Source organism: Bombus vosnesenskii, unplaced genomic scaffold (genome assembly GCF_011952255.1).
Source record: "Bombus vosnesenskii isolate JDL3184/JDL3185 unplaced genomic scaffold, Bvos_JDL3184-5_v1.1 scf7180000013355, whole genome shotgun sequence".
Classification (NCBI taxonomy): domain Eukaryota; kingdom Metazoa; phylum Arthropoda; class Insecta; order Hymenoptera; family Apidae; genus Bombus; species Bombus vosnesenskii.
The window spans coordinates 468617-489758 of NW_022882990.1; the positions used below are offsets into that span (position 1 = coordinate 468617).

Below are 21142 nucleotides of genomic sequence, written 5' to 3' on the forward strand. Positions count from 1 at the left end.
AAGCACGACCTGTACGAGACGTTGAGAAAGCTTATTGAACAAACTCGATTGGCTTGTGGCTCGCAAGCCGGCAATCTGGTGAAACGATCTTTGCACGAGCTGATCTATCTAGCCTCTACTGTGTATAAAATATTGTTCCAGTTGTGCTTTTTGCTTCTGTTTCGGTGATATTGGAAATTGGATATCGGCGAGAAATCACATTCCGTGTTTGTTTAGCAAGATGAACAATTTCAAATCGCTAATAAAAATCTGGAATCGAAAAACTTATTAAAGATCTCGATAATACTTGATTGTAAAATTTGGTTTTTTGCTTGTTTTATCGTAGATCTGAATTAATGAAAAAGACATTCTTTTTTATTGAATAAATTTAAATAATTTTAGAAATTTCTTGAAATTCTAAATTTAAATTCATTACTCATTTATGTTTACAACTTATAAGAATATTTATTCTATTAAACAAGCGAATATTTTTTGTTTTACAAAAATATTTTATACATTTCACACAGTTCTATTGTAAAACAAATAACGACTTTTAATTTAATTAAGAAATAATTTTCTATCAATTTACTGGCAGAAATAATCATAAATATATATAAATAATCGTAACAGTCGAAACTAAAAAATTATTAATATTATTTAATTTTATACGTATTCGAAACATATGCTCAATTAATATTAAATTTTAATTCATGGGGCAAAAATGCAAAGTTCGTGTCAATCAGATCGAACATCTCGTACATTTGCATCATATCATGAATGAATAAACTATCAGCGAGAAAATACCAGAGTTTTAAGACGAATCGATTAGCATAGTAAACGATTTAATGTAAGAATTAACTAACGAATGTCTAAATAACAGAAGCATAGAATGGGAGTGAGTTCTCGAGGATAGCTGACATTCCTAATCTCACGTGCAGATTAATCACTTACGATACGTATATTAGTAAAACCACGTTGTAAGGTGAAGAAAGAAGATTTTTCGTAGAACGATGTTTCTGCTACATATGGAGCGATAAAAAAAATATTTAATAAAAATCGGTAGCGTAATTCGCCGGTTGAATTTAGTATTAAATAGCCTCCTAATCTATATATATATATACATATATACATATATGTATTCCTTTTAATGACAGAGACAAAATGGAATTCTGTGTTGTATGGATCAACATGCACAATTAATTGATTTAATACATACATATAAATATTATATATTCATATATATATATATTATATATACATGTACACGTACTTATGCATACACGAGGAACCAAATATCAAGAGATAATTATTGTACGTAACTATGCATATAATATATGTATACATATAAATTATACATATATAGGAGTAGGATACCCAAGCGTTTTCAATTGCTGTGCACCTTTTGTAGATATAAATTCGTCTCTTCGTTTCACAGTACGTTTTCTTCTGTGTAATTCCGGTGTTTCAGTAGTCCAGTCACAATCAAATTACAATAGAGTTATTTTGAGAAAAAAATAATTCCGCATTCTGCTAATATAAATGTAATATTGGGAGATAGATGGACCACCTGTTTCGAATGCTTCTCGTTTATTCTTTTAGAAAGTTGATAGTATGTATACATTTTTGCTGTGATTATATTATACGTGTACGTTATTTTTAATTATATGTGATAGAGATTCAGATTGGAAACTATGGTAAGAAGAATATTGTAGAGCAAAAAAATAAAAGAATATCGTGTCATCCAAAAATTATTTGCAACTCGTTGAAAGATGAATTCTCTATAATTAATATGTATATGTATGTACATTAGTCATAAGTTCAATATTATTTCATTTCTATTACAAACTTTAGTAGATTTCTTCCATGTTACTATTATAAATTTTACTTGATGAATTGTAAGCAATAATGGTGGCAATCATGTGTACTATATACGTTTGGCAATGAAAGGAATAAAATGAATAGAGGCAAGGAAATAATTATCAGGATAAACATATCATATAATAATATTATCCTAAAACCTAAAAAATGATCCATCTATCTTCAAGCATGTTGTCACAGATACGTTTGATTATACAGAGAATCTATCTCAGCGTACAAATAGTTAACGATCTTACGGTAGCACCGATTATCATGCAGAATCAAATAGGAAAAGCAAAGGGTTGTAATTAGACTTTTACGATGACTAGTTAATTGTTCATAGTTAGTCGCATAGTTAGGTAGAGATCCAATGTGATACATACATTCAAAAGGTAACTTTGTCTAAAAGTTTTACTATACATATAGGAAGAAAATACGACATCTTATCGCAAGATTTGCCGTAAACTTCTACGAGCGTTCGTTCAATTAGATGTACCTAAACCATAGAAAATCAAGCAACGTTCCGAACGTTATCGTCGGGTTCGCTTTTTGCAATGATTCGAGTTTATTGTCATACACATTAATGGCATTTTCGTTGACGAACCAGCGTAATCGCATCATCATAACACGGCCTGTACTGATATTACCTTTAACGATAATCGAAATAGAAAACAGGATGATCTCGAATGTTTTGTGACCACTGTGGAATAACGAATCGAGACTACTATTTTTTAACTGCGCCACTTTTCGAGGGAATCGTGAACAATCTGTGTATTATCGTTCTAGAACAATCTATCCCCTGGAAATTCAAACATGAGATTGCATTAAAGAGAAAACAAAAAAGATGGAAAACGAATGGGAAAAGTAAGTAGGATCATCACGAGATCACGCGGGACCATCATGGCAGTTCGTTTTTCTCGTACGTCTTCCAATCATTCCATAAACCGTTGTGTCTGTCTTGTATCCGTGGGATCGCCTGTCTTCTTAAAAACGGTTGTACGCTAAATAAAGGAAGATCTTACGGTATGTCGATTTTTTTTTCGATTTTCATTTTATCCTTATATTGTCTATATTATATATGTGTAATATACGTCATGGTTCTAAATCCGTGTAAAGTCAGGGAAATTCTGTGACCCGAGATAATATGGAAATGAAGAATAACAATATTACGTGGAGTTTTCGTTTTTGAGGAAATAAAACTTAAAAGTACAGAAGTAAACAATTGGTAGATTATTCAACATGCGAAAATAAATAAAGAATGTAGAACAACATTTTTTTTGCCTGAAATCTCGTTTTCGAGAAAGTCGAATTTGAAAATTTGTCAAATACACATATACCAGGCTAATCTTTTATTCAATATGTTCAAATCGTATTTTCTCGAAAACGAAAACTTAAATGAAAAAGTGTTATTCTACATTTTCCCACTTTTGGCTTATTTTTGCATAGGATAATTTCCCGTATTACACATCTATTTACCTAAATACACTAGGCAAGTTTCCTGACTCAATAATCCTAAAGATCACCTCCGATGCAACAGTTATTCTATTATTACGTATTATTTTGGTATTTAGTAGAATAAGTTGTAGAATCTTCTTGACTTCATTTCTACCGCAAATCTAAGCACACAGTGTATAATATATTTACGTTATTACGATGTTTTAGTTATATATACAGGGTGGTTGGTAACTGGCGGTACAAGCGGAAAGAGGGTGATTCTACGCGAAAAAAGAAGTCGAAAATATAGATTAAAAATTTTTTTTTAATTTTTTTCTTTTCTTTTTAATTTTTTCCATCGAGACAACGATCTACAGTGAGATCCGTTATAACGTACCGCACGCGTACCGAGCGAAAATTCAAAGTCGATTTTCTCGGAAACAAAGCCTCAAACGAAAAATTTTTATTCTATATTTTCGACTTCTTTTTTCGCGTAGAATCACTCCCTTTCCGCTTGTACCACCAATTACCAACCACCCTCTATATCACGTCAACAGTCAATGGTTTTTCCATTATTAGATTGTTTCGCAAAGCTGTGCTTTTAGATAATTACTTTATAGAATTGAGATAAATCATTTGACATTGTTATATTAATTTATTTTATTAGTACTGTCTCCAGAAAAAATGAAATAAAGAATAAGGTGAGATAAACAAATAAGATAAAAATAAGATAAACAGATTTGTTATATCAAATAAAGCATTACACTAAAATTAGATATTTACGATACGTTCAATTCAAAAATATATATGTCGTATATTATTACAATATCACAAGAATATTCATGAGGCAAATTGTTTAAAGTTAATAACATATTAGTGTCGCGCCTTCTATACACATGACATATGTCGAGGCATCTCGTAACTCTCAAAAGTCATCGGGCTACTGATATTCATAATCTTAAACTTGGCAATGACAACTGAGTTAAGACGTAACGAATCCTAATAATGATCATGGAAATAAGGATGATCATCGCAGATGAGTCATCTACAGTAAATGTGAAGGATGAAAGCCACAGTATTTACACTACTTCACTGGTTGAATTCACTTCACCAATTTGAAATATTACAGGCTTAATTAAACATATTAAGGGTTAAATTTTGAAGTAAATTGAACTAAATAATAATATAATTCTAATGTAACATAATAATAAAAAATAAAATAATTAATAACATAAGCAATAACATAATTTTCAAACGTAGACATTATAGAAATAAATTATTATTCGCAAAAATACAGATTTATAACAATAAATGTAATTTTAACAATAACCTTCAATGGATAAAAAATACAAAAAAATTAATCCCTATTTTCAGTTTTTAAATAACGTTGCACAAGCAAACAGATGTTACCAACCATTTCCTACGTTTTTGGATAATTTCAAATTATAAAAGGGAAACGTCTCTCTAATTGTATAGTTGCATAGATAACATGACCTTTTCCACAAGTTGTAGTTTTCGCACAGTCAATGCAGAAACTGCACGCGGAGCTTTCACACAGCCCGCTGCGTTCAAGCCATCTAACTGCTCGCAGCGAAAATGAAAGAATTTTACAAATCTTTTTTGTGTGTTTTATGGGCATTCAACCAATAAGAAAAGAAGTTCACGCATAATATAAGTCATAAACTGTAGAACAACGCTCGTTGCATTTAGTTTAGCGCAGACCAGTTTTTGAAAATAAAGCCCATCTTGGAACCAATCGATCGTAGAAAAACGTCTTTTTCTTGAAATTACGTGGAATGATTCCAGAAATCGATGAAAGCAAGTTCCACGACGATAGAATGTAAATTGCAAAAGTTACTGCATTTAACAACAAAGTAAAAATAATTATCACTGTATTTTAGCTATGCCTTTGAACGAAAGCATTTTTTTACACTTGCATATCTATACTATAAGTTTTCTACATAGCGTAGAAGCTCGGAGCATAAACTAAGATAAACTCACATATTTTTCTTAGAAATTAAAAATTTTCCGTTTTGTAAATTGATTAATTCATTTTACAGAAACTAACAAACGAATCGATTTGAAATTTGGTTTCCTATTTTGATATGACTGATACCATAAAGCCTCAATATTATATGACAACTTTAACTAACGTTATAAACGATTTAAGAAAAAAGTCTTTGCACTATTTGCTAACAACGTAAAAATTAAGCTTATCGTTACGTAACGAGTTTCATTTTATAAATAATTTTATTATATACAATTTCCTACTGACACTTTTTCACGTATGATAAATAATTTTTAAGATATAGAGGAAATGTAAGAAAAACTCGCGTTTTTTTTATTTAATCGATATGATGTTTATAAAGTTATAAAGTTGCTTGTTTTGTAGGTTAGATTATATTATCTACATAACGTAGATATAAGATAGATATATAAGATAAACAGATCTATATAGATATATACGATATAGATTAAATTATATAGATAATATAATCTATATCGTTCCGAATCATATGATACAAAAACGTTTCTACTAAGAATTTGTTTCTGACACAATCAGATTATATTCGATTATATTATACAATCAGAATACATATCAGTTTATTTCGAATAGAATATTCGTAGGAGGGCCATTCCTCTCCGTGACAGTAAACAGACAGTTTTGTATCGAGTCAGAGACCAGCTGAGCATCTTAGGAGTAACGATAGTGAAATGCAATTCAAATTGTATAATTGAGAAATATTATAAACCGTTGTAAAACGTATATTACTTACAGATTATCCAAAGTGAAAAGGTGTAAATTTGGCTTTATGTTATAGTTTCGGTTCACGATGAGGATCCCGATATTCTTCTTATTGATTCTTAGGAAACATGCACGTGTGACGATAGTTAGACCTGATGATGCTGCACGACGCATGTAGAATGATAAGAAATAAGGACAGCTTCTCTTCATTCCTGGTTAGTATCACGCACAACACCGAACAAAGATCAGCTATATTCTTTTTAATAGAACCATCCATTTTTTAACACGTTAACCAATCTGTTATAGCATTTCTCATAAAAGGAGGATAGTAACCTATTTATGTCGAGAAACTATTAATATCGAACAAAAAAACTTTGGAAAAACTGAACAACATAAATAAAATAATTAAATTTTGGGTTTTTGTCATTTTTTATCATTATAGTATTAACTATTTATACTCTTTTTAATAGAACCATCCATTTTTAACACGTTAACCAATCTGTTATAGCATTTCTTATAAAAGGAGGATTGTAACCTATTTATGTCGAGAAACTATTAGTATCGAACAAAAAAACTTTGGAAAAACTGAACAACATAAATAAAATAATTAAATTTTGGGTTTTTGTCATATTTTGTCATTATAGTATTAACTATTTATATTTATATTAAATTATAATATTATATACTATTATAGTATTATTATTATATATTATAACTACACAATATTATATAGTATTATAAGTTAATAGTGCTATATATTAAGACATCCTTATATTATATTATGTATAAGGAACTTTATAAGGAACTTTATTCTAATATTAATGTAATTTGGGCACAAGATTTCACACTGCACTTCTCTCTTTTTTTGTCAACTGAGTCCTAGGCCATTATACAACGCTACATACATACTATGGAGGGGATACATACTTGTGTATGTTTTTGCTCTACGTATTCACTCTCGCACGTACAAATGTACCATATATACAACAACAACAAACCGCTCGTCTGATGCCGGTCTTAGTTTGAAAAACCTGACTACGGATTGGGAAAGGTGATAAATGATAAACCTTTTGACAAAAGGACTGATATCGAGTCAAACAGTTCAGTACTTCCCTCAGAATCTTGGCGATACATTGTATGTCTCATGAAGCATGCGACTTGGTGTCGCGAGACCAAGCACCGATTGTCAATTTTTCGTAACTGGACATAGACACATAGCTATCTCGTAACTATACTACTATTATCAGTACCAGAAATACGTTGGGTTGCTGTCGATCGTTCGGTAGTCGTCATATTATCTTTGAAGAGAACGCTTTGTATATAGTAAGTACCTATACTAATAAATTACATGTATGTCTTTAACATTATTATTTTGCACAGTGTTCTCGCTATAATATGCATTAATATATAATATAAAATTTAAAATTCATTTCTGGTGACTTGAAGAACATAAGTATAGTTTGTATGACTTGTGTATGGCTGTGCATTACGATATTTGAAAATTAATTAACAACAGTAATTAATTTAACTTTTTGGTATTATCGTAATAATAAATGATTATTCTTAGGAACAGAATTACTTTATGCATGCACATACCTTAAAGTACTAAAAGTTAAATTACAACAAGATATGTAATGGATTAACAGTATACGATAATTAAAGAGAATGTCATTTTTTATAAATTACGAAAAATTTACTTATATCTGAACTAAGAAATGTTATAAATATCATAAGAAGGGAAACAGGAGAAATAAAATTGAAAGAGAGAATGAGAAAGAGTAACAGATGCTTTTCAGTAACGCTGACGTATACTAATTTGATATCTTAGACGTAAAGGTTAGGTGTTAAATCCTAAGCGAATCTAATGAAATATTTAGTTAAATATAACGTGTTAAAGTATTTACTTAGTTATGTTTATTCCAAATTGTTTGTTTCGATATAATTTTTGCAATATATTAAAGAATATATACTTCTGTAAATAGGAATATTTCTTTTAAAGTTGGAACAATCATATAAATATTGATATACGCGCATTATAAATTCATAATTTTATTTCATATATTTTGTTTCAGATAGAGAAATGAACACTTTTTTGCTCATTAGCAGTTGGTAGATAATAGTGTTAAATCATGAGACATAAATTGATATGCTAGTTCCGTTTGCTGTGAACACTATCAATGTAGTGAATGCTCTGCATGATTACAACTCTTCCGGTGATGCAAATAAGAAGGAAAACCTTTGTTTGAGTTAATGGATTAAAAACTATTTGAAAGTGGTCTGTAGAACAGTATAAATCACAGAGATGGCAACTGAAGTTACAGAGTCACAACCTTTCAAAAACTTAAAAGAATTATTTGATAACGTGGGTAATTTAAAACCATGGCCAGAAATTAAAGAATTAAGAGATTCAACCGATTATATGTACAGTGGTTTAGAAATAAGCGCAGAAAAAATGCAGTTAGAAAAATTGGATAGAGAAGTACAACCGAGAACGTTGCTTTGTCATGATATGAAAGGCGGTTACCTAGAAGACAGGTAATATTTATAGAAACCACTATATTTATTAATTCGTATATTATACATAATATACCCGTGATTTTTCAGATTTATAAATGGATCAGAATCTTATGGTTCTTACCTATTTTATCATTGGAGTGTTATCGACACATTTGTGTATTTTAGTCATCATTTCATAACTGTGCCACCTTTTGGATGGATTAATGTAGCACACAATCATGGTGTAAAAGTTCTTGGTACTGTAATTACAGAAAGAGAAGGTATCTGGGATGTTATACTTGAATCTCAGGAAGAAGTAAGACGGTTCGCAGATGCACTAATACTTGTTGCAAAATTTTATAAGTTTGACGGCTGGTTATTAAATGTTGAAAATACCATTAAAAGTGAGCAAGTTAATAATTTAATTTATTTCGTAAAATATCTGACAGAAAATATTCATGAAGCAATTAGAAATTCTGAAATTATATGGTATGATAGCGTAACCAATGAAGGAAAATTAAATTGGCAAAATGAGCTTAATAGTAAAAACATGTAAGCTTATTACATTCTTATACTTTTACAATTGTTTCTGTTTGTAAATCTTATTTAATGTTATAAATACAATATTTCAGAGATTTCTTTTTAAACTGTGATGGCATTTACTTGAATTATAACTGGACGAAATCAAAATTGGAAAATAGTGTGACACTCGCAAAAAATCACAACAGAGATATTCATGATATTTATGTAGGACTTGATATTTGGGGAAGAGGTTGTCCTGGTGGCGGTGGATTTAATTCAACATATGTAATTATAATATTACTTATTTTATTGTAGCATATATTCATTTAATATTTCATTAAACCATTATAATCTACAGGCTTTACAAAAAATACGACACGAAGGACTTTCTGTTGCGATTTTTGGTCCAGGTTGGACTCACGAATTTTTCGGATCTCAGACATTCCAAGAAATAGAAGATCTATTTTGGGCACAGTTGTTTCCTTATTTATATGTTCATGTACCCATCTATGAAGACGAAGTATTCAAAACATCATTTTGCCGTGGCAGTGGCAGCTTGTATTATTGCTGCGGTCAGGTATATTAAATATCTCACATTATTTTTAACAAACTGAATTTATTACATGAATATATCATAACTGAAATGCACATATTTTACGCAGCCACTATATGAACAGGAAGGAAGAAATTTTATATACAAATCATTTTACAATTTATCCCTGCAAAATCCACAAATTTCAGTACCTATACCGCACATGAAATTTACATCCTCTCCTCAACTTCCAGAACCGAAAAGTGAAAACGATCGAAATGAGTGTTCAAAAGGACCGATACAATATGTTTATGAAACGAGGAAGAATGTTATTCGAGTATTAGAAAATGTTGTAAATATTGAAAATAAAATGCCAATGCTACATGTAAATAGCTTCGAATTTTGTAACCAGTTTTCTTTCGAAGGTGGTGGTTGCATAAAATTAATTACAAATGATCTTACAGCTACGTCATATCACAGGTGAGGGAGTTCTATATTTTATAATTAAATTTATGATAATTCGTACAATTGTATTTTTTATATTAACTATGTGTTTAAATTCATTTACAGACTATTTCTCGTTCACATCGAATTTCAACAAGACATTGTAGCAATCATTGCTTATAAAGAAATGGAGTCGTCCATAGCAAACGGAAGTCAGCACAAACCAATACTAGTTCTCGGCAATAATACCGGCATAAAATCCATCTTTCATTATAAATCAAGGGATTTGGTTTCAAACTGGAAAAAATGGTAAGTCTACAAAATATAAATTTGAATATTTGCAACATAAAAAACAAAAAATAATTAAAACTAAAAAACATTTTATTAGAAGAATAAAATAATTGTAGAGATATGTAATGTCATTGCATTATATTAAATATTTATATAGCATGAGTTATGATTATACTCTGAATAAATGTATCTCACACACATATATTTTTCTTATTTAGAAAGCAGGTATATATATATATATATACTTGTAATTGATAATTTTTAAACATTTGTCCATACAATTTTCTAAGAACATAGCGTAATAAATGCAATTGGTTACATGTTACAAACGGATTAATTACAGTTAGCAATAGTTACTACCATTAATTGCTGCTGTTCAATATAAGGAACGTGTTAAAATTACATGATTCTCGGGAGTATATAACTTTAAGACTATTTTTCATTGTGCTATGTTCTTGGGATCTGCCATTTCAAAGTACGATAAACTAGAGCTCGAGCTTAAGTTCTTAGAACTACGACGTGAGACACAAAATACAGTTTCTAACATCTAAGTTAACAAAACGAAATTTTCGAATGAAAGTATATTGCATTACGTAAAATTTTTAAATATTTACAAGACTTTTAATTTTCATATTTTAAGAATTTATATAACAGTAAATTAAAAGCATCTATTTCAATGTTGAAAATTAAGCAAATTACATCAAAGAAAATTAGTTTTATAAAGAAAATTAATTGATAGTTAATAAATTATGATCTTATGTTGGACTGTTAGCTTCAATTTCTTCCTATAAAAGGTTCCATTTGGTTCTTTTAACAAGGATAGTTTAGGTATTATCTTAAATTTCAAATCTTAAACGGAAATATATCAAACCTTTAGTTTGAAAATTAATTTGAAGTTTTTAAAAGGTGTCTAAGTTTATAATCTTTTTTAACTGTTGCATAAATGCAAAAAGATATTGTATTTAAACGACAATTTAAATTGAAAAATTTTCACACAGGAGAATATTAACAATAATTTTACTATTAATTCCATGTAAAAAAAAAGAAGTAAACAACATTCAAATTATTGATTTATGTAAACTTATTTTTATTCGTTTCGTGAAATTACATGAACTTTTCTAAATTCCATAAAATAAAAATCTTTTTCAATGGAAAAACATTTTAACAAAAAAAGGAACTTCAACATTATAAAAAATAGGAAAAAAGGAAAAGTCTCTTAGATTTAAGGTATACACAAAAATTTTGTATGTTCCCGCTTTTTTCAACAAAATTACACAATACATAATTTCCTATCCCAGAATGAAAAATCTAGAAATGCCAATATAGTCTGATGTGTGATCTCGAAATTTTAAAAGCGTCGAAGAAGTCATGTTTGTATTAACGTTCGTAATCCCACATTCTTTCTATTTAACATGAAATTTTCCTTTTTGTTATCAGCGTTTATCTGACGAACATGAGGACTGTGAACGAAATTGGTATATCTTTCGCGAGGAGTAACGTCTGCTATCTGGGAGAGGTCATCCTCAAACAAAAGCAGCGACACCTGAACGGTAAGTCTGCTTCTCGTACTTTATACTGTCGCTTGCATTTCGCGTTCCCTCGAGAAATGTACATAGCAGGTGGATTGCGTCACAGTAAAAGTGTATTGCCAGAGGACGAGGGTTTTGACCGTGTAAAAACCGTTCTCCGACGATCAGACCCGGCTACATACACCTTTTCATCTTTGAGAACCACTTTAGTGAAAGGAATACCAACGTTTCACCATAGAATGTCTATTCAACATATCTTATCGCTCGATATTTCATGGGTCGGCTTCGCGATTATACGATAAGCCCATTTCTCATTGGTCGACCCTACGGTATTAGATGGAGATCGCCAAGCTAATCTTTGTCATTTTTCCTTCTGTCTCTTCTTCTTTTTTTGTTTATTCATGCACAGGCGTACGAAAGCATTTGAACAGTTTTGTACATATTTTTTAATATTATATATTATGTATGTTGTACGAAACATTTTGAAATTCCGTTAACACTGTTATGAGATTCGATTATTATGATTATATTGGTGAAGTTTGAAGCGAATCTGAAAAAATATATAAAAATTACAAGATACCTGGTACAAGTATACATATATTTTGTACAGATCACAAGAATACTTAAGCAAGAAATTATTTATTACTAGATTCTGGATTTTTATGCAAATTGATATTTTTGGGAATGTAATTAAAAAAAGTAGAATTTATATAGAAAATTGTGTAATTATTTAGAAAGCTGCTGCTTTTTTGATTTCCATAATTTTTTCATATGTTGTAGAAATCAACATTTTTAACAACTTTTTTTGCAAAATATGTGCAAAAAATATGTGCAAAAAAAATGTTGGTACCACTACAGTGAATTCTGCCTATAGTTGGGTGTTCATAATAGCGTATGCGTTACTGTCGGCCTGATAAAATGATACCTAATTCAAACCTATACATATAAACTGTAAACAAAAGATAAGAATTAGGTTTGGGTTAGCCGTTATTTTATTGGATTAGGCTTCACAGCTGTCGACAATCAGCATCAGCGTACAATAGGCAGAATTCACTGTAATGGTACCGACAAGATTTTTGCAAATATCTCGGATATTAAGATTGAGCAGTGGTTACACGTACAGGAAAAAGTTGTTTAGAATCATGCGGCCGACAACATATTAAAAAAGCATAAAAATTCAAGACGGCGGCAGCTTTCTAAATAATTACCAAGAATTGTTTTAAGTATCAAGTATCATGGAACACACTATATATCGGATATTTCACGTATTTTTTATACCATGTGAATTCTGTGCAATTTCTTACTTTCAAATTTCCTATAAATGCACGAAAATCCGCAGTCTATTCATTACATTAGTAAATCGTAATATTTAACGGGATCATAGTTAGCAATATTTATGTGTTTAAGACCATTATTCATAATGTATACTAAGTTTTTATTCAAATGTTTGCAATAAGTATCCTGTAATTTGTATATAGATTTTTAGATTGGTTTTATATTTTTACCATTATAATCATGACAATCGTATTTTATTATAGTGCTAACGCAATTTCAAAATATTTTATGTGACTATTTTATATGATATGGACTTATGATTTTTCTATTTAAATACTTCTTTTAACTGGTATTGTATCTTTCACACTTTTTCGTGATTTAAATTTGTGTTTAATTTGCAACTTCATGTTTGCTACAGTTTAACTCGTTCGACAGTTATTTTTCCGATACAAAGGTACCTGCATTCCGCGGCGGTAATTTATTTGACGGAAAGACGAAAAATGTCTGTATGCCTTCTTATATGGAGAACGAACGGGGCCGCATGAACGAGGTCGCGACACCATAACTTCCACTACTTTTTTCATTCATTAGTCGCATTTCATAAATTGTATGCTGGATACGATTGACTTCGATTCATCATTTTCGATTGACACGTTAACGCAGAGATATACTAAGATGCTGGCGGTAAATCGATGACCCGGACTTTCTTTTTTCTTTAATTTCATTCATGGTATTTTATCTTTTTGTAATTTACACAATGTTGCATGATGGTACTGATTTCTATTGTTTCCTGTTTGCGTAATGTGGACCATTGGTAACTCACAGTGATACTGCTATTACATTTCCTTAACGCACACAGTGTATAATAATTTGCAAAATGTAAATTCTTTGTGATAATTCGACTTTAAAAGTATTGAATTATTTAGCACGTAGGCATAGAAAACTCTCAATGAATGGCCGATATATTAAATTTTGTAGGATGTTATGTTCTATGAAACTGATGGATAAAGCCATAAAAGTAAATTAAATGTCCGTATTTATTTCTAACGATGGAAAACTAATAGTTCAGCAAATGTACTAGAGTTATATAAACATTAAATGAAAATGCTAATTTATTATTTGTAGGAATTTATCACGTAATATCTCTTTTAATAATTTGCAACAGTAAATCAGTATAATTGCCATTATATATTGTAAATTATACTAGATATCATACAATTATATTAGAAATTATATTAGAAAAAGAACGAAGCCTTGTTTAAACAAAATTTATTCTTTATTGTCAATATATCCGTTTTTGATTTATTATTTATTTCTTTTATGGAGAATCATCATTTGTAAAATATCTTGTATTCGTGCGAAATAATTTGCTAATTTATCAAAGCAAAGTTATATTTTATTATTATATCAGTAGCTCACTAAAGTATTTACATGCTTACCATAGAACATTTTCATGAATCTATTATGTACTTCGTACGAAAATTTTTGGTATTTTATTAGCACTATAATGAAACATGTTGTCAAGATTATAATATTAGAATTTAAAACTAATGTGGAAATGTGTATAAAAGTTACAAGGCAATTATTGCAAATTAGTGCGAAGAATGAATAGTTGTTTTAAACATAATTAGTGCTAAAGATGGTCCCACTAAATATTAATATTTATTGAAATAACAGAAAAGTGACTATCTAAATAATTTTCTAATCTTTGTAGAGTTTAATTCATATTTTAGTTTAAACGATTTTGGTCATGAATAATCATTACAAATGATTAACAAATTTTTGATTATCGGTAACCAAATATTCATGAGAAAATATGGTTATCGGTAACCAAAACATATTTTCCATCAAAACCAAAAATAATTTCGGTCACCAACACTGATTATCCGTATAATCAAAAGATTTTTAATTATTTCTAATAGTTACTCGTAAGCAAGACACTAAAAAATTCATATGTCTTAATCATTTAATTTTCTAAGAAATTTTATTAACATTTAGCGATTGCTGTTTTCCATTTAAACAAAAACTTAATCGATTATCACTACTCATAAAATTTTTAAAAATATCTATTATTTTTGGCTTGTGGTTGAAATACTTTCGCGAGCTATTGTGTAGCTCTAGATATATTTTTAACTAAGAAATATGTATATTAATTGTGCCGAATAGAAAGTTCTCGGTGGGCTACTAATGACCCAAGCCTGTTTATATCATATTAGGTAACGTTCGCTTTAACCATACAAAAATTGTGTCAATATAACAATGTATTACCATACTACGTGATCGCATAGTGATCGATAACTTTGCGACTGACAAGTTGCGCGGTTTAAAATTCATGTCACATTGTATTACAAATCTTGACAATGCACAACACCCACTTCGAAACGAACGGTAAGTTGTAAGGAGGACAATCTGGTTGGCATTATTCGCGAGTATAGGTGTCGATGACACGCGAAATATCCGCAATTGTGGGATGTAGCACGTTCCACGTGTCCCATTTCAATTTCATATTTGTCAGGAATCTTCTTACGACTCGTTGGCGTTACGAAACTTAATCCACGTTTATATCAATAATACGTAACTTCTTCAATTTTTCTCGCGACTGTTTTTTATTAAATTCCTTTAAGCTTTCCTTATGGTTGATTATGTTATTTAGGTCAGGAAGCAACACCCCGATAAAGTTCTATATTCGCAAGAAATTAAAATTCGAGATTTGCTGAAGTGGAGGAAGAATTTAAAGCGTGCGCTACTTGAAATATCAGCGAACTGATTTTAGAACCGGACAATTCTTGCAATATTTGTTGTAGATATTTACATTAGAAAATGTTATCAGGATAACATTTTTGATTCAAATTTTATTTCTGGGGGTTATGAGCCTTATTTTCATAAAAAAAAAAAACGGAAATATTTACATATAAGTGATACTTGTTCATGTATGTAGAAATATTATATATATATCGATAATAACTATAGAATTTTGAACAGTCGTAATGTCGTGAAAAATGTATCATCAGCAATTTGTGCGCGTATATTTCACTTTGTTATTCCTGTTAAATTAAATTACATCTTCGAGTAAATTTCAAGGATAAGAAGCTTTCCCTTTAACCCCTTAACCTACGATTTACGTTCGAGAATTTGCGTTTTGTCCGATCATCTACTACGGGCTATGTCCGTAGTTGTAGGTTAAAGGGTTAAGATATAGTACCTATAAGGTAGGTACTTACACAGATTGTTGTACAATTTTTTTTTCTTAAATTTATTTACTTAACTCTTTCGTCTCTATGGCTGAAATATTTAAAAAATGGTCGGGACAATATTCCTCGTGCGACACTGTAGAGGAGATATCTCGGGTAACTTTTTATCAAAACGATGCAAAACGTGTAAATTGGATTTCTGTATCTGTCTTCGATCGTTCATCTACTTCCAACTTGAAAAACTAGATATTCTTTATTTCCCCGAGAACTGTTGTATTAAGGAAATTGATTGGAGATGATCGTTTGCTTGATTTTAAAATATAACAATTTTAACACTAGGTTTACGGACATTTCGAATGCGTCAAATGGACACGTATAGATATAGATATACCACATAGAAAGCTTCAAAACTAGTGTTTATTCGACCATTTGCGGAGAGACGCGATCGCGAGAAAGCACGTCAATGGGAGTCGTAAATTCCCGTTACGATTAGATAATCGACGCCACGAACTCATCGATCCCCTGATTTTTGTTACGATAATAGGGGTGGTTCAATTGAGTTTACACTGAATTAGCAGGTATAAATTAATGTTTATTCCAACAACTTTGTAAAGAAGATAATTACACTGATGCGTATGTATAAGTTAAGTAAGTGATTGATTTAAGGGTAGAAACCCGGCAATGACACGTTGACTATTCTAACGATGAAGAATAAGCAAGGTAAAGTGACGATGCTGTGTCGGAGGAAAGCTAGTGATGGGTGTGTCTAACGCAAGGGATCATCGGATTTGTTGATGACAATTTTGGTTAGGAAAGTGAGGGCAGTAGACATTGTTTCTGATTGGATAAAAGAAGGTTGTTGGATTAGAAAGGGTCTTAGCCGCCCTCGATAGAAAGTTGCTAGTGTGAAGTATCATACGTGAGAAAAACTAACTTTCCCGTGTCTTCCCGTAGTAAACAATAAGCTTTAGAACCGATCGAGTAAAGAGATGTTTGTTCTGTCTGAAGGATCTTAGCTAGAAAATTCCTGAGATCTATGATAGGTCCTTAAGACTATTGAGGGTACGACGTAACAACTAGAAAGCTTTGAAAATAAATGAATTTCGATATCTTGTTAGATGGATAAAAGAAAAATGTAAACGGCTCGTGTAATTTTCCGCATGAAATTCGAAATACGTCAAAATGACGTCTCCCGTAAACCTAGTGTTACTATCACTGTATACTATGAGCTACTAAGGTTACAAGCGTTTATGTGTTCCAATGTAAGTATGTGTGTATAAGTGTTTGATTGTACCGAACTGTTCGAGTATAGGTTTAACTCTGATTTCGTTTGAGTCCATCTGAACTTGGTTTGTACAGGATGCGCATTGATTGGCTGCCGTGTACACTGCTAATTTTCCAAACAACGGCATTTTGAGTATCGCGGCGACACTTGCGCTTTAGTCGCACCCTTTCTTGGTGACGATGGACTAATACCTGAACGTATAATAGGTGGAAATATTATCGTAAAGTTGGACAGTGGTTAAAATTTGCAACCTTCGATAAAAGCATTAAGTAGAGTTACCGATTAGATGAAAACCTGGAATAAAACCTCGAATGCTGTATAGCGCATTTTGATCAAACTTGAATTAGTAGATCATTTCAGAACACAGATTGCAGATATTTCGTCAGAAGGCGATGTAATGTTGAGTACAAGAAGCACGTTACGTGTTTGGAACTTATGAAACAGTATAACGCGGTAACTTCACCAAAATTCTAAATAGACCTTTATTCTAGATTTCCATTCAATTGATCTAACCATAGCTGAGGTCGTACGCATTCCACACACATACGGGCACTTACGTCAGTTTTTTGAAATCAGTTCCTATCATTGTTACCTGTTCAACAATGAGTCATAAAATTGGAGTTTTCAGAATATAGATTAGAAGTAAGTTATAACTGTTCCCTTTTACGAGGATACGATATTTTTAGAAATCTCACTACAAACGAAGAGCTGATTCTGGACGAGGGTCTAGATATTAATTGTTGTAATCGGAAGTTGTAAACTTTGACCACTAACCGATGTTATGACATCTCCATATCACTACCGCATATTATATATGAGATATTCGCTTTTTCCGCAAGACCGCGGGATTTCCGCCACGTCATTTAGATAACGAGTTGCCATTACGAAGTATTACTTAATTAGCTTTCGGAAATATCGAATTTATTATACGTCTACGGCTATTGAGCACGAGGGAAATTAAAAGCCTTTAGAAGGAAAGTTAATGTTGATATACTAAATTCTTTTTTTTTTATTTAGGATTAGATATTCAAACTTGTCTTGCAGGTTTATACAGCTCTAAAAAATAGTCTTCCTTTGCTATCAAATTATAAGTTTTGTCCGGAACATAAATAATTATAGTTTTGTTAGTCAAAGTTTGATCTTTCCTTTACACGAAACGACATGAATTTGTGTATATTTAAAATTGCGAAAGTAAACTGTCTCGTCTAAAACAATATTTTAGTGCATTAAATATAAATTTTATTAAAAGTTATAGAACAATTTTAATTTTTTATAAAAATGAAATTTAGTATATTCTGCATTGTACTGCTGTATACACCGGTTAACAGCTAAATATTATATGAATATCATTTTCAATTGAGGATTGGATATGTGTATCAATATTTTGAACATAAAAATTGTTTTATTTAGTTATAAAGTAAAATAAAGTGGTAACTGCAGAAACCTAGAGTTAGTAATTAAAAGAATGAATGCTACTATGAGTAGTAATGATTAATTCTAATGAATTAGAAATGAATTCTGATTCATGGCATGCTTAGTTGTACACGGTAAAAACGTTACACAATAGTATAATCGACAATTATCACGCAATTAATTGTGTCTTTCAGACTTCACAAATCTTCATTATTTTCAAGCGCTACGCTAACAGATTTCATTTACAGAAAAACTTCTAATCAATAAAGAAATATTTTCCATTATTTATATTTATAAGACAGGAATTTCAAAATTACCTCAGTGGTAGGACATATTTCAGGAAAACAACAAATGGGATATACTGGTCAGTGAATGTCATTAAATTTTGACTTTTTAAAAATACGACGATACTTGTGGAATGATCTATGTACATATGTATGTGTTGGGTTTGTCGGGTAAATATTTATAATGTTTCCACTGAGTAGGCATGTATTTTATTGTCTTTAAATACTTTTAAATACTTTTATTTATATTTATATACTTTTTTATAGTATTTAAATACGTTTAGTAGTATTTAAATACTTTTTATTATATTTTAAAATATTTTTAAATACTTTTATGATTTTTACGAAATATGTACTTGGACGAAATAGCTTGCAGCATCTGTGTACACTTTCCGATTTGTTTCAAACCTTACCAATAGCATCATGATAGTCTCATCATAGTACTAGTAAAATTTCAAGATGTTCAGGTGTCTACAAGTGTACAGTACAAAATATTTTTCCATCACTTTTATATAATATTATTATTTTATATGTCGGGTTTGTCGGGTTGGCGTTAATCTTAGGGGCGCGTAGCGTATCTTCATTAGGACAAGCCAACGTCGTTGTTCAATGGAGATTATATTTACAATTATATGTACAAATGTTGACTTAACAGAGTTTGACAATTAAACGTGGTAATTAGACACTCTTGATGTTAAAGACAATGTTCTTAGGTTCGATAACGAATCCACGGGCAACGGGGAAAACTCTTTGTACAATAGAATATATTTTGAAACACAAAGTGACGTTAGCTGTGACGCACGGTATCTTCTGACTGACTGACAAGACGATGCGTGTAAACTCTCTAAGGTGATCACAAGAATAAAAGACTGATACGATCACATTTGTCAATTGCATATTGACCGGGGATATCGACAAAATTCCAGGCGCCGTTACTAGGCAAATCCGCATAGAGCCGACATTGCTCCTGCCCGGGGCTTGTTAGTTAATACAGCGTGTGTCCCTCAATATTGGTACTTCTTCTGTTAAGTAAAAACGTTCATCCCGTGACCGTGGCTACGTTCGGCGACCAGTTGTGTCACCTCGAGCCCAAGCCCACTGTCGCAAATCTCGGGCAAACATAATCAGATCGTATCGCAACAACTACTTCTAAGTTGTATTATTTAAGTACAGCTATAATAAATAGTTTAGACCAAAGTATCGGGGATCTTCCGAAAATTTCAAAAGAAAGGCCCGATGTCCCTATATCTCCGATATATATAATATTTACATACATATATTTGCAAGGACTATAATCAATCTAAGTAAGGTTAATTCTTTTTGTAAATTTTTAATTCATTCATTTTAGACGTTTCTGGTTAAGAAATCACCTGGTTAATAGGTTAACAATTTTCTATCTGCCTTGGCCAGTATGAAATTATTCGAAATTTGGTGTTTAATCGCAGCCATCGACACACTCGGTGTGTGAAAAAAGCAATCGCGTGAAACTTAGCCGGGCAATCGATGCGTTCCAATGATCTGTTACAGCATGGTCCAATACCGTTTAAACCGTAACCGACAATAATCAACAGTTTCACTGACCACGGTGATAAAGTTAGCGCTAGCAATTTTCGGGCATGCACCAGACACTAATGGCTACCATCCATTGCGAGCTCTGATGTTCTCGAAGCGAACAGCCACGGGCCGGTTGCTCGTTTGTTTTAACAGTCACATCGCGAACGAGCAACCCAAATTACATTCTGTCTACCGTGTGTCGCAATAACAACTATTTGTAATCGGAGAATGCGACCGGTTCATTGATATTCCTGCGGTTATCGGGTCGAATTTTTCTGCGGTTCTACCTGCTGTTACACTTTGCATTATA

General features: G+C 31.1%; 1 protein-coding gene across 3 annotated transcripts in view; it reads left to right on the top strand.

The window, feature by feature from the left end:
• The first annotated feature begins 6964 nt into the window (after window positions 1–6964).
• The window catches only part of LOC117237054 (mucin-5AC), a 37192-nt gene continuing 23014 nt past the window's right edge, over window positions 6965–21142 (top strand). The window contains exons 1-8 of one of the 3 annotated variants that reach the window (XM_033500652.1): window positions 6965–7339; window positions 8089–8551; window positions 8621–9064; window positions 9145–9319; window positions 9393–9611; window positions 9697–10046; window positions 10137–10319; window positions 11739–11851. In XM_033500652.1, the coding sequence (XP_033356543.1) occupies window positions 8319–8551; window positions 8621–9064; window positions 9145–9319; window positions 9393–9611; window positions 9697–10046; window positions 10137–10319; window positions 11739–11851 (1717 nt within the window). In that variant the 5' untranslated portion in view covers window positions 6965–7339; window positions 8089–8318. The other 2 variants (XM_033500653.1, XM_033500654.1) reach the window with 2 other exon arrangements.